Source organism: Porites lutea, chromosome 4, assembly GCF_958299795.1.
Source record: "Porites lutea chromosome 4, jaPorLute2.1, whole genome shotgun sequence".
Taxonomy (NCBI): Eukaryota; Metazoa; Cnidaria; class Anthozoa; order Scleractinia; family Poritidae; genus Porites; species Porites lutea.
The window spans coordinates 22,443,917-22,467,412 of record NC_133204.1 but is presented as its reverse complement, the minus strand read 5'-3'; the positions used below and the strand labels follow the sequence as shown (position 1 = coordinate 22,467,412).

General features: G+C 39.4%; 2 protein-coding genes across 2 annotated transcripts; both read right to left on the bottom strand.

The window, feature by feature from the left end:
• Window positions 1–3,542: 3,542 nt before the first annotated feature.
• LOC140932953 (uncharacterized) lies at window positions 3,543–8,548 on the bottom strand. Its single transcript, XM_073382464.1, has 2 exons — window positions 8,411–8,548; window positions 3,543–4,126 (listed from the first exon to the last, which is right to left on the bottom strand). The coding sequence occupies exons 1-2, from the start codon at window positions 8,460–8,462 to the stop codon at window positions 3,789–3,791; spliced, it is 390 nt and encodes a 129-aa protein (XP_073238565.1). The 5' UTR covers window positions 8,463–8,548; the 3' UTR covers window positions 3,543–3,788.
• A 6,988-nt stretch (window positions 8,549–15,536) lies between these two features.
• On the bottom strand, window positions 15,537–22,182 carry LOC140934408 (trypsin-3-like). Its single transcript, XM_073384035.1, has 8 exons — window positions 22,122–22,182; window positions 21,201–21,338; window positions 20,415–20,653; window positions 19,437–19,536; window positions 18,698–18,736; window positions 17,977–18,169; window positions 16,702–16,851; window positions 15,537–15,945 (listed from the first exon to the last, which is right to left on the bottom strand). Exons 1-8 carry the CDS (start codon window positions 22,180–22,182, stop codon window positions 15,552–15,554), a joined length of 1,314 nt encoding a protein of 437 aa, XP_073240136.1. The 3' UTR covers window positions 15,537–15,551.
• Window positions 22,183–23,496: the final 1,314 nt, after the last annotated feature.

Here is a 23,496-nt window from a genome sequence, read left to right as displayed (position 1 = left end):
CAAAGATAATGATTTTTCAAAGACGCACAAAAGAATGTACAAGACATAGTACAAACGCATATATATGGGCTTTTTTGTGCGCACATATATGCACGTTTGTACAAAAATGGTCATATACTTGGGAATAAAACCCCACAAAGCAGGAAAGAACGCAAGTATACGTGGTAAAAAAACGCACGTATATCGTGTAGTAGGAATGATTGCAAGTATACGTGGGAAAAAACCGCACGTATATCGTGTCATAATTTTGAAACAAATGGCCGACCATAGGTTATAGCAAGATAAGTGTATTTCACTTTAAACGTCATAATGCAGGTATTTTAAAAGAACGAACTAGCATGATACATGACAACTTATTTAATCTTTCATTAGTGAAAGTCTCATCCACTTAACTAAGTCAGAGCTCATTACAGGAAAGTTTTTCTGCCCTCTTTACATTACTAGCACCAGGCCTACAACACAGCAAACAGCCATCGAGAACACGCTTAAGAAAACAGCTGAGCCTGCGTTGCAGTAGTCAGTGTCACAGCAGGCCACGTCGTTGCAGGTGTCGAGTTTGTCGTAAGCAGCTTTCAAAGAATCACAGAGACTTTGAGTGGCGCAGGCTGCACTTACTCCTTGATGTCAAATACCTCGTTTTCCTACCTAATCAGCCTAATACAGCGGTCGGAGAGATCACCACAGTCCATCGAGTATTTAGTTTGATTGCTGTCCAGTTTACTCTTTGAACAAGCATCGTTACCCACTTCATTACAGAGGTAACACTTTAGAGCAGCAACATCTGCAGAGAGTTAGTAGTCAAGAATGTTTCATCAGTATTGGTAACAAATACAACTTGAAAGCTACACTCTAAATCAGAAAGATCTGTTTTTGCCCTAAAAACAGGGCCGTTTCGGTGAGTAAAATACAGTCCTATTTTTGGGTCTAATTTGGCTCCCTTAAATCAGGGCCAATACAGTCCAATTAGCTAGGGCTGATTTGGTCCCAGGGCTGAAATGGTCCCTACCGTGGGCTGGAATAGCCTTTTGATAGAGCTTTTTTGGCCTAAATTGTGCTCAAATGGGTCCAAGAAGGGCTGAATCAGACTTTGGCCTGCAGGGCTGAATTGACACTTTGGGGCTGAAACAGATCTTTTTAATTTACAGTGTAAGGGCTGAGTATTTATTACATATCAGCTTTATAATCTTTACAATATATATTAAGAGGAAACTCTTTGGAATCCAGATAAGGACTACATCGTCGAGAGTTTCTTAATTCAAAGCAAAAGCTGATTATTTGATCGTAAGCATAATGAATCCCGAATTATCGCATTTTTCGCATTCATCGATCGCATGTTGTTATGTCATTACAAAAGTTAACACCATCATTCAGTAAAGGGATAGTGTCATTACGGCAATTATTCATTGTTTTTGTTCGAAAATATGCTTGATTATATTTCAGTACAGGTTCTATTAAATGAAAAAACACAACGGCGTGAATTTAAAAAAAAGGCCTTTCGCAAAAGTTGGTCACGTGATTAAGTTTCTCTAAACAAAAAAACAATGCGTTTTGGAAAAATTACTTTGACAGGGATAAAACGAGCTCATAAAAGTTAGCTGAGCGAGTGTTGAAAGAAACCTGCACCAATTGTCCCCACTGAGTTGCTACTAGCCCACGAGTTCGACATATTAAAATTCTATCATGACTCCGAGGCTTTCGGTTAAAATTGCCAATTTTTCACGACTCTGTTGTCTCGCAACTCCCAGAAGAGACTTCAGCACAAACAAAACCAAGCCAAATATAGAAAAATGACCAGAAAGTCTCGGAGTCATGTCAGAATTTTAATATATCGAATGTGGGCTATTTAAGCACGCTCTTTCCATTTCTGAAAAAGGGATTATAGCTGTAGCTTTATGTTTTTATTGTCGATAGTCACGTGATCAACTAATGCAGAAAAAGGCCTACATGTAAAATAACACATAAATAAGTACTTTGCTTCATTCTCTCCCCAGGCTTTGCTTTTATCTTAAAAAAAACATGCATTTTTACTCAAAAACGGCTCGACCACCTGCCACTTATGACTTCATAAGTCGTAACCATAGTAACTGATCACCACCAAACCTGTCTCAAAATGCGTGCGAAGAATAAGCAAAAAGCAACTGAAAATGTCAGGTGCTGATGTTTGATCGTCTATGTTTGATCGTCTACTGTTTAAGGCTTCGTGTTCGCGCATGAATTCACCGTCAATCAAACTAATCTTTAATGGTTTCCTTTCTGATTCTGTTGAGATCACTTGGTGTGAATATACTAAACCAATTATTCACCTTAGGCTCGGTTAACATTGTTTAATCCCCTCGACTTCGTCTCGGAGATTATTTAACAATATTAACTTCGCCTTCGGCGAATAGTTGGTAAATATACTTTTTTCATGAGATTTATAAATTGCTTAATTTTGCATTCATTTATTCAGTGAATTACATTCATTTGCATGCATGCATTCATTCATTCATTTATTCATTCATTCAGTGAACTACAATTCAACTTGGGGAAATTATAGTAACTGGTCATCTTCATGAGACTGGTCAAAGTAAAATGTCATTTCTTGGCTTCCCTTCTTCAATGTCATATAACCAAGCTAATGGGGCCGAGAAATGACTTTAAGTAAATGAATAATGAATGCAGAGATAAATAAATACGTGAATAAATAAATAAATGAGGAGTCCTGAGGAGTTACAACGTTTAAAACTCAGGGCCGGCAGACAAGCAAACTAGTTAACGACGGAGATTTACAAGCACAGCAAAAGAGTAGAACTTAGGATCCGACGAAGGGGAATACCCGAGCGTAAACTCTGAGCTCGCCTGATCTAAAATTAGCACAAGTCAGGCGTTCTGACCACCCGGCACTCATCCGAGCTCTTTGTCAGACACCTCGCTGTCTTCTCCTCTACATGGAGCGCGATCCATGATGACATTGAGTCGCCAAGAGGAACCAGAATAATGAACATTTCAGGCTCAAGAAAACACTTAATAGGTCTCAGAGCCCATTTGTTCTAACCCCTAAGACTGTTTAATGAATCGTAGCTTAAGTGACTCATAAGCAAGGCATCACTGAAACATGTGTCGTTCAAAAAGGTTTTTTTTTTCTTTCGAGGGTGAAAGGAAAAGATTAGCTCAATTTCCCGCAGTCAGAGGGAATATAGTTTGCATCCTCCCCCGTCAAAATAGACGATTGGTCATTAATCGACTCTGGTCAATGGGTTGCCTGTGGACGTTTAGTCTAAATCCAAATATGATTCCACACACGAAAAAATGACGGAAGTGTTTTGAAAGTGCTCATCAGTTTGTCATCTCCGAGTGAAGAGAGTGAGAAATCAATGTGTGTATAATCTTTCATGCACCAGCAAGATTTTTTTTTGTTTGCTATGAGCACTGTTTTAACAACATTGGAGCCATTTTTCCCGATACGCCATATTTTGAGTCTCTAACTTTGGCTAGGAAGTTATTTCTGCTCCATTATTTATGGTATTCTAACCACAGAAATTTTGGTCGGCAGTCAGATCCTCTTATAGCTATAGCAGGTTTAGCGTATTTTATTTTTAGCGTCATATTACAGGTATTTTAATTTTAAAAACTTACTGACATGATTCATGACAACTTACTGATATAATACGATATTTAATGTTTGATTATGATGGGGCCGAACTCGTCAGTTTTATCCTTAGGTGCCTCTAAATTAGTTAATAGTGCAAGTCTCATTTACGTAAGCACGTCGTAGCTAGTTGCAGAAACGTTTTTCTGTTTCCTTTAAATTACTTAAGCACCAGGCCAACAACACAGCAAACAGCCATCAAGAACATGCTGAAGTAAACCACTGAGCCTGCGTTACAGTTGTCAGTGTCACAGCAGGTGACGTCGTTGCAAGTGTCAAGATTGTCGCAAGAATCCTTGAGGCTTTTGCAGGAGCTTTCAGTGGCGCAGGATGTAGCCACTGTCTTGACGCCAAGTATCTTGCTCTCTGCCCTATAACAGCGATTCGAGAAAACACCACAGTCCCACGAGTATGTAGCTTGATTGCCTGCCAATTTACTCTTTGAGCAAGCATCGTCACCCACTTCGACACAGACATAACACTTCAGAGCATCCACATCTGCAAAGAATTTGGTGAACAGAAATGTTCATTGTTCATAACAAATCACGACATGAAATGTCAGCGTACTTGTTAGATTCATGTGCCAGCTTTATAATATATGCAGTTATATTGTATAATTAAATAATATTTGAGAGCCAGACAGGGGCGGCGACTTAAGTAGCTAGCTGATTGTTTGGTCATATGGTACCTCCCCTACCCTTGCCGTTTCCCCGCCTGCCCTGCACTCTCCCACCATATTGAATAACTATTTACATAACATTGTTATAATATAAATACTCTTCAGAAAAACACCATCATTTTAAAATAGACGAGTGTGTCATGAAAGAATTCTTGACTCAGAAACAATGGGTAGTATTTTTCGTTGTTCACTTCAAGAATGTGGTCAGTTATGTAATTTTAGCACCCCTCTTATACTTAAACTAGTAAAGAAGGTAAAGGAGTGCGGGCAGTGCGGGCGAGATCGATGCAAATGCTGTGTGCCGCAAAATGGAAATTAGGATTGCGGGCTCTTCTAAAACAAAGGAAATACAAAGAAAAAATACAAAGAAATGTACAAAAAAGCGTGATGCACTTGCAGAGTTGTTGTTTTGCCAATATTGGGACCTCTTCACTTGAGCCCGGTTTTCGAGATCTCGCCTTTACCTCTAAATCCTCTGTAAAATTTTCGATGCGTTCATATGATAGGGCGGGCTGGCTCGGTTCCCGAGATCTCGGTAAGCGGGCTGGAAATTTTGCCATATGAACACTTCAGCCCGGTTACCGCGGTGAAAACTGGATGAATTGTGGCGGTCCAGATGGCATCGTCTTGCATTGCCTGCTGTATTTTCCACATCATAAGCATCCCATTTAACTGTAGTGATACGCTTTAAGAGTTACCGAAGCTATGATAGGCCCGAAAGTTAAAATTTTTGTGTTTCGCCATGTTTGCTTTGTTTCTCGAATTTGGCGCCAGAACTCGTCCCCAGGATCTTTGACCTTTTATCCTCTTGGAAATCGGGCTGAAATTTCTGATATAAACCCAAGGCCAAATTCATGCCGGTAGCCGAGCCAGCCCCGGTCAACCGAGCTCATGTAAAGAGGCCCATAACCTATTGCTTTTTTCCTTTCTCGTTGCGGTTAACGATGTCACCTATTTGCATTTTATATACAGTCGTTTCAAAAAACGTTGTCGCCGGAAGAAAAGCAAAAAGTCTTCAAGCCAAGACCGCAAGGTAATCTGCGTCGTTTGAATCCGTCTTTTGCTGGCAAACAATCACGGTAGTCACTTGAAGGGATAGACGAGAGGGCTCTTTCCCTCTCATTTACGCTTACATAAAATTTCTAAGTCTTTTTTCTAATTTTTTTAAATTTCTGCTCAAGAAATGTTGTGAAATGAGTCTAAGTCTTTTCGATTTAAAACAAGAAAAAGAAGACAAAGTGCGACAAGTGGGTTTCGGACCTAGGCGCTAGGTCCACAGTCCATCATCCTATCAAGAAACACTTGTGAAGGCAAAACCACCACGACAAACTAGTAATGGTCAGCCGAATCTTTAGTATATCTGGATGAGTAAAATCTTCAATACCAGCGAATTTTGAGATTATAGCAGTAAAGAGCAGTCCTGTCCACTGGACCACAGCGGATTTACTGCCAGAGAGTAATTTGATTTACATTTTTATAGTGACAACCCTAACAATAAATGAAAACTAACCATTTCGAGTCGGTGCTTAAATCTTAATCTCTATAGTCATTGCTTAGCCCTTATCACTATTGCCTGCAAGTGATTTTCAGCAATCACTCCATAAACTGGTCGCTGATTTTTATTCGTCATTTATACTAAACCATACTTATCATTTTAGTTTTTTAAAAAAGCACAAAGTAAAATTACGTTTCAGTAGAAGTGCACCCCTGCTTATTCCTATCTTTGAAAGCAATTTTGTTCAGCTAATAGGCCCTTTGCATGAATTGATCACGTGAGCAACTTCGGTAAACAGGAAAACAGTTCGCTTTTAAACAATTTTGGTAGCACGAGCTGAAAGACCATATTAAAATTAGGTAACCTGTAAATTTTCAGACATATATCCCAAAAGTAGCGATTACAACGGCCGCCGAAAATCAGAAGGATTTGTTTGGGCCTGTATGAGAAAAACAACTCTTGCCACCCAGTCACGTTTGAGTGGTGTTCCATACAAATCCTTGTAAATTCTAAAATTTTTAAACTGTCGTTAAATCTTTCCTTTACGCATTTAAGGGCTCAAATCACCTGTTATGAATTAAAAGGAGATTTGAGCCCCATAATGCTTAAGGAAATATTTCGTGACAGTTTTGAAAACTTCGAAATTTATAAGGATTTGTATGGAAAACCATGCAAGCGTGACTGGGTGGCAAAAGTTGTTTTGCTCGTACAAATGCTTCTAACCTTCGGCGGTCGCTGCAATCCCTACTTCCAAGGTATACGGCTGAAAATTCTAGGTTACCTAATTTTTATATGCTCATTCAGCTTCTGCTAACAAAATTTTTCAAAAGTAAACTGTTTTCGTGTTGACCGAAAGTTGATCACGTGATCAACTCATGCAAAGGGCCTATTAGCAAGGTAAAAAGAAATTAAATTTTACGTGTTAAAATTTGCATAACGTGGTAAGGAAGTGGGCGAAAAAATATTATAAACAAACCTTTTTCCGAATAACGGTTCTACTCAAGAGTTAATTTAAGGTAGCCAAAGTTTACTGCAGGTAATATTTTGCACTGCACCAACATGTGAGAATGTATGGACAACCACATAGCCTTTATTCCACCTCTTTCAATTTTTTAAAATAATGGCGATTTTTCTGGAAATGAATTCTAAAGGACTAGTTTTAAGTTTTTAAAAAAGAAAAGAAAATTGTGGTCTGCTGTTCACTTCCCCTCAAAAACGTGAGACATTTCAATCCATAGTTGTGCAACAACGGCCACGGACAAAAAGCGTGATACACTTTTACAAATAGTGTAACGCGCGAATGACATCAGAGTGACTAATTTGCAATTTTTGTCTGAGTTTTGTCATTTTTCTCATTTTAATGATAAAAGACAGACAAACATGACATTTAATGACAAGAGTCAGTCAAAAGTGAAAAATTCGCTAATGCTAATTTCAGTTTGTTTGTCTTAGTTTCGAGTCTATAAATAGTAACTGCGCGCAGCGCTATTAAGTTGTTGTTTTGCTAATTTAAACTTATCGTTTTTCTGGTCTCTTTTGTCGCCATCGTGTTTGCTTAAGCTTCCTACTGTTTGAAGGCCCTCCAACTCCCCTTTATTAAGAAGGGTAGAAATGCTCTCACTTACAGAAAGGCCTTCCATACTGTTCTCAGGGACGTACGTGACTGGCCGCTAAACCCCAACACCTCCCAAGTCATTATAAAAATCCCATATTACCTTTCGGTCTTGGCTTAAAGGCTTTTTGCTTTTCTTCCGAGAACGTTTTTTGAAATAGCTGTATACATAAATCAAAAGGTATGAAGAGTACCCTCAGGTTAATAAGAAATGGAAAACTCAAAAGATAATAATAATCTTTGTCGAAACGTTGTGCTATCACTTAAAACTTGTAAAGAAATGATTTGTGGCACAAGTTCTTAGCGCGCTGTTTTCTTGGTCAATTTTCAAGATTTTCTAATGGGTTTCTCGAATTAAAGGATTCTAGAAACCTGTGAGTTAACGGTTAGAATTTAAGTCAGAACTTTGACTCTCTTCATGTATGCTTCAACTTATTACATTTTATTAATAAGAAGCAATACACGCTTAAATAAAGACCCTGAAAATACCCAGTACACTAAATTTCGCCGTCAGGCAATGGCCCAGTTACCGTTTTCTAAGTAATATTCACCTATTAAACAAATAAACTTCCTGTTTTTCCTTGCCATGGTTTTCTGACAAAACATTCACACCAAACATCGTTTTATCTTGAGCGATCAGAAAGAAGTCGGCCTTAACTTGGCTAAGGCATTCAATAAAATTTACTTCTTTGTAAGTTTTAAAGCTGACAACTAGTATTTTTCAATTCAGTGCACTTAGGTACGCCATGGCTAGGTTCTAAAGCTACACAATTCAATCACTATCATTAATTCAATCATGTTCAATACTGGCGAATCTCGGTAATTTGACAAGCAGAAGAATCGACAATGTAATGGATTCTTTTGGGGGAAACTGGCTTGAAACCAATTTGAAACATTCCAATGGCAATGACAACACTGTCATTACGTCTACGGTGGAAACCGCACGTTCAGTTTACCTGAACGAATCTGGAATTTTAAAAACTATCAGTCACTTACTAGCTGTTGTAGTAACCAAAATAGCAAACACTGTGAGCAAGAGGGAGCGCATGATTCTAACAGTTGGATTCCTTGATTTCAGCAGAAAGAACTCTGACAACTACTTGCATGAACAACCCTGCGTCGAGAGCAACACCTTTATGTGACGCGGTTTAGTCCGACACTCCCGCCATTATCCTTGAGTAATGAGGCGCGAAAAACTGACCCAGTAACCTTCTTTCAAGAGAATTATAATGAAGGTGGAACTTTAATACACAAAATGTTTTAGAAATTTTGGTTACATGTGCACCCTGTGCACCCAATGCCTACCGTGTCTTGAAATTTGCAGATTGTATCAGGCTACATAGTAGCTTCTGAACAATCAGAATTCTATTAAGGTTGCACGAAGAATTCACTAATTGGTCAGGCCTAGATAATAAAATAAAACAAAGCGATTTTTAGAGCATTTCCTAAAAAGGAAAGCATCATCCCAAATAAGGAAGACGACCCCATAAGGCCATAGTGCGCCATACTGACCACGCCGGCCATATTGAAAGAACTGTGATAACTGCGTGCATGGAAAACGCCGCATCGAGCAACACCTTTATGCATCAGTCAATATTCCACCTGCGCGCAGCCACCCCCCCCCCCGGGCTGACCCCCGGGCATTAGCATTTTTTTTGCCTTGGATGGCAAATTCCCGGGAGTGGGGACTCTTGAGCTGTCAAATCCCCCGGGGTGGGGACGAAAAAAGAGGGCAAATGCCCCGTCCTCCGTCAACACTGCAACATTTTGTATTGATCGCACAGTCAAATAGTGCCGTTTTAAGCATTTTAATGTGCGATTTTTTGGTTTAATTAACGTTTTTTTCTCTAATAGCGCGAGGATTCTAATCAAGACGCGACGACATGCACCAGTTTATGGTTTTAGTATTGGTATAAAATTATTGACATTAAAATTAAAAGAGCGCTGTAAAGTTATATGTTATGAATAGTTTTATAACTATGAAAGGATGTTCTTCAAATAATATCAACAGAAATTTGATTCAATAACTAAAAAACGTTGATTCACATCGATAGCTCCAATTTCGCTACGTAATTCTGGCTTGATAAGCAATGAAAAAATGCATACATAAATGTAAAATCGAGAACATGCCGTTACAACCCTCTACAATTTGTTCCTGTCCTTGACAAATGAGCCAATCTGCTCTTCTTCCAGTAAAACCTTCTTTGTAGTTATATTCTGATAGGAAGCCGCGTGCGTGTCAAAAGCTCGGGATTGGCCCGGGGGTTGGCAAATGCTCGGCCCCCGGGCAGTGCAACATTTGCAAATGCCCCACCCCCGGGACTGACAAGGTGGGCAAATGCCCCGCAGTTGCCCGGGAGGGAGCTGGGCGCAGGTGGAATTGACTGAGGCATTATGAGAACTTGAAGTCCGATACTCCTTCGTCTTTGAGCAAAGAGGCGAGAAGACTGACCCATTAATGTTTCTTTCAAGAGAATTATAAATAGTTTGAGCTCAAGTGAGTAAAACAAAATAAAAAGGATTAAGGGAGGGAGGGTGAAGGCAGGAAATAAAATGTGCAATTAAGTTCATCTTCGTCCAAAAAAATTGTGGTTAGATGCGCCACCTATTGCCTACTTTTTCTTAAAAAGTTCAGCAAATCAACCGCCAAATCCAGACGACTGATCTTTACTCCAAACCTAAAAACACAAAACGTTTTTCAAGACCAGACGATTTAATTGATTTCTATACCAAGCATTGTAGAACATTCAAAAACTATTTCAAAAGGGGAGACTCGGGTACAGCCTCAGATCAAATGATGAACTGTTTTTGTTACCACCTGCTGTTAAGACTCTAACAATCCTCGGTGTCGGGGATTCGCAGCAGCTCCACCCAGACTGTGAACCAGTTACCATTAGAACTTAGGAGAATTAGCGTTGTAAATCTCTTTGAGCGAGCACTGCAGACATACCTTTCCAAACAAACATTTTATCATAAAGCAGACTATTGTAATTAAAATTTCAATTCCACTAGCACAAGGATTTTGCTTTGCAGTTAGCTCGTTCAATAACATATGTATGTATGCGCATTTAAATATGTAAAGTTGGTATTGTTGTATGTATGTTTTTATGCTTTGCACTACAGAAAAAAAAATATGGTTATAGGAATGGTTTACTAACGATTTTAAAAATTTCATTTATAAATGATAGAAACGAATAAAAAAAAGAATAAAAATTGAATTAATGAGGGAAAATTAGTAATAGAAAGTAAGTCTGACGTTTAAATTCAAAAGGGACGAAAATTTTCAAAATGACTTGGAGCTATATCTGTCTATTTTAAACAGACGTGTTCGTGCGAAAGGATAATAGCACAATTATCCTCTCGGGTGATACTTAATGTGTTGACATGATATATTAATATTTATGATGATTACTATAAATTTCAAATTATTTTGTTATGGAGAAACATGTACAAAACGACGCGGATTGCTTGAGTGATCCTTAAATTTCTGTGAACCAGTAAATTTTCATCGGCTACCAGACCAATTACATTTTGGATAAATTATAAATAAGTTATGGTTAAATCGGTCTCCCTTTTTGTTCCTCCAAAACATCTCTCTCGTTTGAATAGTATCAAAACAATCTCCAAAATGAGGTAAAATACTTCATCGTTTTCTGCCAAAAATGGAAATTTCAGCTTCCAAATTATTTTGGTAACAGTCATATAGATTGGACTGTTGCTGCCATCAACAGAACTTAGGAAAGAATTTTTAATTACTGATTTTAATACTCATGGGCGTTTCCACATCTGTCAAACGTAGCTAAGACTGTTATCAGCCGCTGGCTCAAGTTCGATCAAGTACAGCAAACTTTAGATTTAAGTTCTTGGTGGACATAGATGCTTACAGTTTTGTTCGAAGTTTTCTTTAGACTATTTTTCCTGATCATGAGATTTGCCGGCAAACTCGTAATATTTGGACTGTTGTGCATATTTTCGTATGGTAAGTACGTTGAAAAATGACATGTAACTGATTCATGTTTTGTATTGACGATTTTTCGCTTTGAAAATGTGTCTGCGAGTTTTTTCCTCAGTTAAAATTAAATAGTATAACTCACATAAGTTACAAGGCCAAAAGTAAATCAGTAGTACAGTATATACTTGATATCTTCTTTATTATTTGAAATACGCCGCTGAGTACCTACTTAAGGGTATTCATGTTAATCCAACCAACCCATACTATTTCAGTTTGCGTAACTTGGTATTTTGATTTTGTTTACAGTTAATTTTTGGTTCCTTGGCCAAATCATCATCGCGGTTCACTAAAACAGTATTCGGGGTCATTCGTTATTTTACATATATTCATATCATTTCATTTACGATCACCCTTGCATTCACCGCTCTGCAATTCTTTGCAGCATTTAAAATAGTCGCCAAATTCTTAAATATTCAAGTTCTCTAGCAGAAGACTTTGAACTGAGATACAATGGTTTGGGCGAATTCGGCCAGATGGAAGAGACTTCGTAGTTTTCCTGAAATAAATCTTCAGTTTACAGTTTGGAATGGAACTATGTACTGCTGCGTTTGTACTCATGTTTCCTACATTCGATACTACAGGCTGTCAATCTAGGGACATTAATGTAATGTGGCAACCATTCAACAAATGTTTTCACCGGCCATTAAGTTCTGCTATGCAACCTAGTTAGTAATTATCCTCGTTTCTTATCACCCTTTGTCGCCCAAAGATCGATCTATACATCGCATTCCAATCACGTATTCAGGGTATCTCTTACATAAAGTTATGCACTAAACTGGCAACGAGGTTTATTGCGTTTGGCTCCAGTCTACTTAACTTTGTTCCCGTAGCGGTCTTTGAGTAAAGCCGGCATCCCAGTTAAGTCCAAAAAAAATGGTAGCGTTATGATGAAAGCCTTCAGTATTACATACGGTCATACTTGACTGTACTGTACAGTTTAAATATAACTAATTTAACATTCAATATAGCTAAAAACCATTGAAAATGATTCTTAACAAACACCTCGCTCGCCCTGTCACGTTGGTTTTTTGATTGTCTATACAAAGATAAATATGGCGCGTTTTACGCACTGGGACGGGAACTCCCCGTATAAATGGCATATTTAGTCTGACGTTCTAACAAACGTGCTTAGATACGACGCGTTACCTGTGATTTTAGCTCAAAAAAACTGAGTACGATTTTTCCTGCTGGCGGCAGACAGTGTTTTCTGGTTCTTTTGTTTTTATTTTTCAAAGGTCCTTTTTTCTTTCTGTTTCTTTTTCTTTTTTATGGTGACGATAGTCTGTCTATCTTCTTCTTCTGGCCTTTCTCGGGTTTCTTCACTGTTTTAAGGTAAAGGAGAGTTTTCCTGATTTTTTTCGCATCAAAAAGCATCTTATTAATGTGACAGATCGCAGTTTTGAAACACACGCAATACTGGATTGCCGTTGCTACTGGCAACATTCACACGAAGTAGGACGCAATGCGAATCATATATACATTAAACGAGCCGCGTCTTACATGCCATTGTTCCTCTCAAAACTGATTTGTTCACCGGTCACCGGTATACTTATTCATCTCAGTACATTAAAAATCTGGGTTAGTTAGGGAGCTTTGTTTATATCTACTTATAATAAATAGATTTGCCAATTATTTCACCAGCGCAGAAAGGCTCTTGGTCAGAGTGGGGGCCCTGTTCTAAGACTTGCAGCGGCGGAGTACAAAGCCGATTCCGAAACTGTACCCAGTCTGAAAGTGAATGGCACAACTGCACCATGAACAAAATACAGCAATCCAGACTTTGCCAGAATAGGTCATGTTCAGGTAGGGAAATGAGACTGTCTGTTGCGCACGCTTTCGGTCAGAACTTGCATGAAAAAAGAGGTTAGTTCCCAGCTGAGAGAAACGCTGTTGCTCTTATCGACCAACTTGACCGCCGTGACCGTGATCAGCCAAAAACCAGCTTTTGCAGTGGCAGATCTAGAAGAGGGGCCCGGGCCCTCCTTTTTAGACCAAACTGAGGCCCGAAGGGCCGAAAACCCTTTTTTGTGGAGACCAGGCACCCCTTATCTAAGGGTCTGAGTGCCCCTTCCCCCTCCCCCCCTCATCTAAATCGGGAACTGCTTTGTAATTGTTTTTCCTTTTTTTGTTCAAGATTTTGCTATTAAATGTTACCAGTGTCATGGGTCAGAGGAATATTGTCATCACAGCTTACTACAACGAAACCAAACCAGAGACGCTTGTAACAGACATCACGATAGATGCATTTTAAAGTGGTTTGAGCTCGATACTGGAAATAAAGAAGTTACAAGGGGCTGTGGGAGCGAAGAGGAATGCAGATTGGCGAGCGAAAAATGCAACAGAAAAACAGTTTCCTATACCAAATGTCATGCGACCTGCTGTGGGCATCACTACTGCAATGAAGGCAGCCTGTTCGGCTGTCGGCTTCATAACACACACGTTATAATTTTTGGAGTTTACATGTTATTGATACTTTAGGACTTTACTGGTTTGCAAGTGAGTTCTCCAGGGGAGGGGGGGGGGCCGTGATGGAGAGAAAACGCTTTTTCCCCTCCCACCACCTCGCCCCGGGAGTTTGTTCATAGGCTACTACTTAAAGGGGCTATGTCACGACCTGCGCATGTGCAGCGTACAAAACAAACTTTAAACAATTATTTGATCAGGTTTTTGTGGAGAGGCAAGTGTTGTCATAGCGAGTGCATTGGCCAATAAAACTTACTACCGCCTTGATTATTCAGGATATCACAAAGGGTTCATCCAATAACGTTTATTATTCATTATATGCACACATGCCGTCAGTATCTAGCCTCCACAATGTCTTGAAGCTAATGCTTCAATCGAGAAGTTACAGCGAGATTTAGAAGTCTGTGTACATAGTAATTGAACATTTGGAGTATTGTAGCCGAAATAGGAGATTTTTTCATCAAATTTAGATTCGCCTATCAGTTTAAAAGAACCAATCCTCTAAGAAAAAGGATGTTATCACAGCTATCCCAAAGCTTCGGAAACTCGTAGTGCAGGCTTTTTGTGTCTTTTTCATCGATTGCACTATCCAAACTGACTTTACCGAGCTGTCTGAAATAGTTTCCAGTTATCAGGTATTATTAATTGATGTTTGGCCGTTCTTGATTAGCTCTATTTCAACGGCTAATTCCTCAAAATGTGCTTGCTCCTACTATATTTGGAAGGTGGGAGCAATATAATGATATATTGCCATAATATACTATTGCAGTCTCCTTTTCAAGCAGCAGCGCGGCAGCTTAGCCGTTTTGGAAAGAATGAACTCAACGAAAGGGTAAAATAGTTGAAGGTTATCGAAGACGAAATACTAACTAAAACTAAAAAAAAAGGCAATCATACGCAAATCAGTAATATTGCTCGGCATGATGGATATCATTACAACACTGTTTTTTAGGATTTTAAAAGTGCAAGGAAAAAACAACAGTTCATTCTCTGACTGTGCCGAGAAACGGGCAAATATTTTGAAGAAAGTCTGCGCGGATGCAAGGTTGTTACGAACTTAAATGAGAAAGAAAATTATTGAATTCGGGTTTCGTTGTATAAAAAATTATGCAGGTTCGGCAGTCGGTGTATAACATCCTCCTCGATACTTTCATAATTCTTCGTAACATACGAAAGTCGAATTCAATACTCAATTGTTAAGCCGTATATCAAACGCGCGTTAATATGCTACGGTCGAAACTTCAAATGTATCATTCGCGGAACAGGCAGACGGAAGCCTCGACGTGCTCTGTCAAAGCCTAATTTTAAAGAACATTCGATATAATTTCACCTTTAAAACCTCCAATATATTTAAAAGGGCTACGCTATCACTTATTGTAGTTTTTATGGCAACGTATCTACCTTCGTTGGATGGTCAAATGAGCGTTGCTTGCATTGGCTCACTGCTGGCGTTCGTGAAGCAACTATTATTGCGATTTTTCACATGTGCTTACTTAAAAGAAGAGAAACAAGAAGGAAACAACGTATAACGAATAAGTTTCAATGCATATCTGCCCCACTCATTTATTGGTGATTACTTCACAATAGAATACTATTACATAATCATTTATTTCGTTTATTCCCCCAAAAAAGATTGATCCTCATGATCCAGCAGCTTCTACATTAATTCTTTTTCATTTCATTCGTGATCCAAGACATCAAATATTTTACTTTGGCATAGACACCAAATTTGCCTTTAGCAGCACACCCATATCCCCAGCTTGTGGCCCCGTGAAGATAGTATCGCCCGCCAGTTTCACACACCATCGGTCCTCCACTATCCCCCTGACAGGAATCAATACCTCCTTGATCTAGACCTGCGCAGATCATGGAGTCGTGGATCTTATTTGGATACGCTTTGTCACAGCGAGCACGGCTTACTATTGGAACAGATACTTGCTGTAATAGTTCGGGGGTGGCTCCGCCCGATGAAAGTCTACCCCAACCTGTAATCCAACAATGCTTCCCATCTGTTGGTGCGTTAACTTGATGAGGAAGACAAGCAAGATTCACGTACCTGGAAAAGATTTTGAGAAGCAGCAAATACAAATTCAAATGAGTGATTTAAAATCCCGAGATAAAGCCCCATTCAAACGGACCCAACATTGTTGGCTAACAACTCCCAACATTGTTGGGGGTTGTTGTGTCCGTTTGCACAAAGCCTAGTAAAAGTTGGACCGGTTTCTAACTTTGCACAACAACAACTCCCAACAACACACAACGACATGCAACAGGGAGTGCAAACGGACACAACATGTAACATCCAACAATGTTGGTAGTTATGTTAGCCAACAATGATGCGTCCGTTTGCACGGGGCTCAAGATCCAACCACAAGGGTAGTTTCTTACTGTTGGGGATAGATGCTGAAATGACGTAATACAAAACATTGGAAATACACTGAACAGTACTCACACTACAACACAAAAGCAAACCAACAATGGTTTCCACAACACCAAGAAACAGCCACCACAAGAAACAGAAAAACAATTTTGAGTTCCAAAGGGGATTCGAACCTATGATCCTCGACCTCCGCACTCTGTTAGTAGTCGGATGCACTAACCACTTAGCCACTGGAAACTCAGTGGTAAGTAGGTAAGTAAGCGCGCGACTAATTAAATGTTATATTCTGAAAGAGAAAAATCTTTTTATCAAAAGTTAGACTTCATGGAGAATTACTCAAGAAGAACTTAAAAAACTACAGCAAAACTGGGTGGGAAGTTAAAATAATAAACCATTTTTAGTAAGACTGAAATGAGAGGTAAATAACCGTACTTGTTTAGCTGAGCAGGTTTTTCCAGTTTCAAGAGGGTGATGTCATGGCTGTAACTTAAGGGTTTGTGGTATGATGGATGGGAAATGATTTTGCTGACCCTAAGATCTTGTTCGCTTCCGATGTCTGACGTTCTCTTATGAGCACCAAGCCTGCAAAAAAAGGTCTCATTTTCATCATTTGTTACCCACCCACCTACATAAGGAGTTTCTGACGCTATGGGCCCTTTAGCCTGCGTGGCAAGCGTTTCCGTACGGTTTTCATTTTCTGACTCTCGTTCCATTTCTCACGCGGCCAAAACCTTTAGATTTTTAGGAAATCCCGTCACTCGGTCTTTCTTTGCTCCGAAACCACTACTACGCAGGCTATGGGCCCTTTGCAGAATACGGTCACATGGTGCAAAAAACACCTTGCTGCCGGGGATGGCAAACGGCGCAGAGGGGCAAGGAAAACAAAGAGACATCATTCAAAAAGCCCGTATCATTTCTTTCAAGGTGCCTCCGCGTCGTTTGCCATCCAGCAAAGTGTTTTTTGCATCATGTGACCATATTCTGCAAAGGGCCCATTCTATTTTGTGATGCGAGGTTGTCCAGTGTCTGTGGAACACTTAAGTGAGAATTTTGAAAGAAATTTCTTGTAAAGCTTGTGAATTATGATAATTTATTTAACAGCCAACTAACTCGGGTCAGTTGGTGATTTTTTAACCAATACGATTCTTTGTTGTTATCTAAACTAGCCACTGACTAACCTTAGCTGAGCTATTTGCATTTAGTATTTTTCTTTGTCTATACAAAACCCTAGGCTTTCCTTTGGCAATCTAATACAGCAAAATAAACAATATCACTATAAAAGGACTACCAAGAAAGAAGTCCAGCTAGTGATTAGGGCGAGATTCGAACCATGGCCCGTTTCTCGAAAGTCCAGGTAACTTTTTGGTACCGAAATCAAACATTCAAAACAAAGCCTAAAGAATAAAAGCGCCGAGCAGGAGTTAGCTAACAAACCAGCCTATTTTGTTTTGTTAACTAATAATGTTATCATGTTATCCTCCAAACTATTGAAATCTCCATCTTTAATGTAAACAAGCTTTCTCCCAGGCCCGTCAATTATCGGGACTTTTGAGATATGGGCCCCATGGGCGGCTGGAGTGTGAGTTTGACCGCTAAAGTATCAGTCATACTGCTGTATAGGATACAGCTAAGCTTGATGCTCCTACATCTGTGTTTATACAGAGCTTCTTCAAGAATGAAATTGATCAAAAAGAGGATAGTAGATACCGGATAAATACTGAGCTCGGCTGCTTTCCTCTGACGCAGTGAGCTGCAGAGACCACCCACTGAGGAGATACGAGTGTGCCACCACAGTACGGGAACCCAGAACTGGTTCTTAACATCGCTTGCCAAGGCCAATCTCCATGTTTAGCAGCCACGCCTCCAACTATTCGAGTGGATGGGCGAATACCACAGGAACCTAGCACATGCCAAAAAGAGGGTAAGCACAGAGTTTTGGGGGGAGATGAGAGGAGGAATGGGACACAGAATTGGGGATCCAGTCACTCCACCCCTATTGCTTTGATTACGGAACAAGAATGGGGTCGGTAGCGTCCTGCAATGCACGATTTTTCCTCGTCCACTAGCTGGATATTTATTTAATACGCAATAATAATTTGGTTTTCTGTAGGAAGCAACTCCTTTCTGTTAGGTTATTAGCTTTGAATGTCTAATTCATAAAAGTGGTATATAGATTTCCTTGGGCTAATAAATTCGATACACCAGAACTATTTCCAGTAAATCTACCAGCATTGTCTGAAAGGATGGGAACCTGACATGTGTGAACTTTTTTACTTTTTTGAACATTTCTCTATTTTCTTTTCTTTTATATCAAATTCCCAGTGATCATGGCAGTTTTTTTCCTAAAGGCTTTTCCTTGATTATTACTGCTACACACCTTTGAAGGTTTTTTATCATTTTAAAAAAAGAAAAATAACATAATACTGACCTGGTGGAGGAGCTGGTGTATTTGGGGGTGGTGGAGTACCTAGAAAAATTAAATTCCATGAGGAAGCAGGGAGAGCTGTTGTTGTAGTTGTCATTGGGTTGTTACTATCCTGTTGTTAAGGATTTATTTACTTCGTGAAAATGGGCAGGTTAAGTCAAAGAGCATGGCCCTGAAATCGGCTGACCGAAACACCTTTTTTCTCTGCAAAAGGTTTTATCAGTAAAAGGAACACAGAAATGATAAAAATGTTTCCCTTTCCAATGTTCTCTGCCCCTCCCATCCCCTCCTACCAAGCCTGCACGCGTTTAAAGCCTACAACAATGGAGTAAATTCTGCTGAGATTGGCGACTCAAAAATTTAGTACTACATTCGCCAATAATATAAGCGTTCAGAACTGGATTACCTAACACCTGATAATTTATTGTCAAGGCACCTGGGAATGTTTTCCGAGGCCCCTAAATTTACGATAAATACTGCACGTGTTGTTGTAGGACAATTAAAACTCGTTGCAAAGGATTGAACCAATGAGGGCTTGGTAGGTTCCGGTCCTGCTCGCTAGACTAAGCTATTGACTCGTTCCCAGTCGTCTCTTATCATTTACACGCGGTCGCGAATCGGTTGCGGGAGACCAGCGCGGTATCTCAGCAAAGGAGGCGACAGGAAAAAGGTCTTCTAATATTTAAGAAGGGCATCAAAAAGGAATGGGGACAAGTCATTGCAAACTGGGAGAGTGACATACCACATCCGCCTCCTCCTCCTCCCCCACAGTTTTCTATCTTGACGTCATCGACGGCAATGTCGCCTTGCCATGATGATCCACGAATACCCTCAAAAATAACCTGCACAATAATAGGATTTTGTATCAGCTGCAGTACATTCAGGTATTTTGTAAGCTATTTTTTCACGAAACATATCCGGCGTTAACATCGGTGAAAACCTAGTCCTTATAGCAATTCATTTCATCTTGCAAAATACGGTGGTCAATTATGACAGGGTTGTTTTTGGTCATTGAAAACTATTCGCTCAAAAGTCCTGATATCCCCGTGAAAAAAAACGTTCGCCCTTTAAAATAAATTGAATTTGGTAAGTTTTTTGTGTGAAACGTTACTTTTTGTCCTCTTTCCTAGAAGATGAAGAATCGATGCAAAATCAAATAACTGAATGGTTATTAGTGATATATTCTCACCCGGAACACCCGCACGAAAAAGCCAAATGAGCCTAAATGCAAAAGATATGGGAGAATCGGCCCGAGGCCTTGCGAGTCGGGAGAGAATACGGGGTGTGCCCCATCGCTGCAATGAGGAGGGTGGGGCAAGAACTGCTATCGAGGGTGCCGAGACCTAAACTTTACTAGAACTGGCTGAATAATCAAACAAGCTGCTCTTAGAACTGAGGTACAAGGTCTGTGGGTATGCCGTGTATTCCCCTGGGCCACGGTGAGAATTTTAGGAAGTACATTGATGCTAAATTATAGGCTTTTGTGCGTGTTTTCCCTAGTGAGAACAGTCCTGTTATTTTAATCTTTTTAAATTTAGTCGACCTAATTCTAGAAAATTCATTTTCTGGGGCTGAGGTTGCAGCAAATAAACAAACTCAATTTTACAATCTCTGTTTTATATGATATGGGCAAAGCAAAAAATTAAAATGAGTTCGACGAGGCCTTAAAAATTACTGTATATCACTATACGCGGTTGATTAACGTCAAACGTAATCTTACGGATGTTGCCTTCTCTTGAACTTTGAAATCAGCTTTGTTCCACTTATTTCCCTGAGAGCCTTTTTGTGAAAACTGTTGCTTGCCATTCACAAGGACTTTAAGTTCATTCACGTCTCTACCCAGCATGTGGTAATAGAATGAGATACATGTTGCACCATTTCCCAACGAAGGCTTGATCTCCAGTCTTGCATTATCATCTGGCTGCCGAGGACTTGATGTTTCAATGTAAATGTAGTAACCTATAAATGAATGCAAAAGAGCCCAAGGTTCCGTTTATAAGAAGAAAACCACTCCCTGGAAGAAGGGCCTTTCTCCAAGCCGAGTCAACTTTCAGCAAGCAGTTATATGAGGACAAAGTTGGCAGCTTTGTCCGAGCAAACAGCACTCGCGCATGCTCTGATTGTCTCGCCTTGACCGAGTTGACCCGGCTGAGCGAGCCAAAGTGTTTACATGTAGAAAAGTTAATTCGGTTTGGAGGGCGACCCTACCGTCACAAAAGAGTGACCCGGCTAGCTAGGCCGGTAAGCCTTCTAGCCGAGCCAAACCTATTTTTTTTCTCAAGTAACCAATTTGCCATGTTTTGTAACGAAATATATGAAAAGTTGACATGCCCAGGGTAACTCTGGTAGCCAAGGGTAGCTTCTACTCGGGTCAACCTTTCTCCATATAAACGGTGCCTTAAATTGAAGGAGACGTAACTATGTTTGGTTAGAAAATGCCTATGAAAACCTTCCAGAATCGAAGATCAATCGCGTATTTAGAAAATATCTCAGCTTTTCAACTGACCTTTGCCTGAGTGGTCAGTATTAGGCCCTGTGCCTCCTGAAGGAGTGTTGATTTTTCTTAAAGTCCAGTCAAACTTATCATCTTTGAGTTGTTTAATTCCTTGGCAGAGACGACCGTTGTCAAAGTTGCAGGAAAATGCTGGAAAAAGAAAAACATTAATTCATATTGCTTTATCGTTTCAGCAAATACCAGAAAGGTAGATACATAACTATTATATTTATTGTAAATATGTTGCTGTCATCGGCGTGGCAAATGTACCTAACCATGATCAAGATTTGACATTAGCTGCTACGACTGTTATCTCGTACATGGTCGTGGTTTTACACTTACTTTCAGATCTTGTATTTTCGTTGAGGTTTTGGCTATAACTTGATTAGAAACAATTTACCTGATTCACGAACACTTTTGTCTGTCCAAAAATCAAAATTTTTATTTTTAACATGTTTCTAGTACGCCTTTACTAAAAAGCATTTGCTCCTGCTTGGCGCTGGACACGGGACGGTACGGGACGACGGAACACGACATCCAAGGCATTGGTCACATACAGGTTAGTCACCTAAATTTATGCTTCTCGATTTCAATTCTTACCCTTCCTCACTGTGGCCTACTTTGCGCCGGCCATATACTTGAAATACAGCCTCCAACAAGAGAAATTCTTACTTAACTTTTTTAGCTTAAAGATCAATGATTAATACGAGTCTCTGAAGCTGGATTCACGTACCTCTGTTGTACTGTTTGCATGATGTTCACGATATCATCTACTTGACAAACTTTTTATCATTTCTTAAAAAATGAAATCTTTCCCCACTCTCTTAAATATTTCTTCGAGGCACCCTCGAGAATCTAAATAAGCATTAAAAGCAGGTGATCGAGGTAGACATATAGAATAATTAGTATAATCAGTATTACCCGCATTCTTACCAGCGTTCAACGCTGCCTGTGTCATGCAGAGTAGAACAACCAGCAACATTTTGATACCCATTTTGAGTTCAGTGCACTAGGTGTGACAACATCATCACATTTATACCGTGTTAATCAACAGAACACACGACCTTTTACACACATTGTTGGCACTTCTTAGGGCTTATTTAATTTCAGTAACAAAAGGGAGTAATTTTAAAAACGGAAAATATCAGTTGTAATGAAACACGTGCTGTTTTTTAATGGCAACTTTTTATCTTATTTAAATAAGGTTAATTGGCTGGGTCAGGGCAAATGAGAACATTGTTAAAACAACTGAGCATAAAACTAACTGATTACCAAAACGGAAAACCAGCTGACCAGATGACTCAATTAAGTCAATTTAAACCTCAAAATAAGAATAAACTTATACAAGAGCATTTGTATCTTTTTGAAAGAAACCTGTCAGAATTAATGTAATCAGCCTTGTTATTGCTGAAATGCTTTGTTTGTAATATAACCTTTTTAAATGTCCTATTAAGATAGTGTAAAAAATAGAGTATTGAGAAAGAATTGAGAATTGAGAATTAATATATTACCACGTCAAAAATATAGAACGTTTTTAACTACGGTGAATGAGGTGCTGAAATTATAAAAGGGATTTATTGGAAACTATTTTAATTGATTTCGGAGACAATTTAAAATCTATTAATAACATAAAATAAATTAATTTACATTGAATGTTCACCAACGCATTGCTCCAAGTATAACCGATTGTTTTCTTATACTAAATGCCCGTTCTGCTGATATGTGAGGTTCGCGCTAAAATTTTAGATTTGTGGGACTGACATTATTAATAAGTCTTAAAACAATCTGTATAGAGCTTTATACAATGTAGCGTACAGCACATATAAAAATTGTAATATATAAAGCTTCAAGAATGAATGGAACTATGGTTTGACGAGTTATCTTTACTAAATTCCCGCGGGTGTACTCCCTCATATGGACTATATGAGGATGTGCCGCTGGACAGGGTGCGGGTTTTGGTCTCTTTGACCTTAACAGGGTATATAATTTCGCGCAAGCCTGTCCTAAAAAGGGTATATGTTTTGATTTCTTCAAAAAATTGGTTTGTTCTCCAACTATACAAAAGCAATGACTATAACGTGAATGTGCCCTATTGCAATTGCCAATAAATGGCTTTAAAAGAAGACGGCGTGCATTTTTGTCCTAAACAGGGTAATAAAATTGAGGGTGTTGTCCTAAACAGGGTATGTATTGTAGGATTTTTCTGTCCTAAACAGGGTCAGGGTATCAAACCCTCAGCCGCTCAGATCACCTATACCCAATTATTGGTCGAGTACCCCCCGGGGCTAAACACAAATTCACCCAAAAA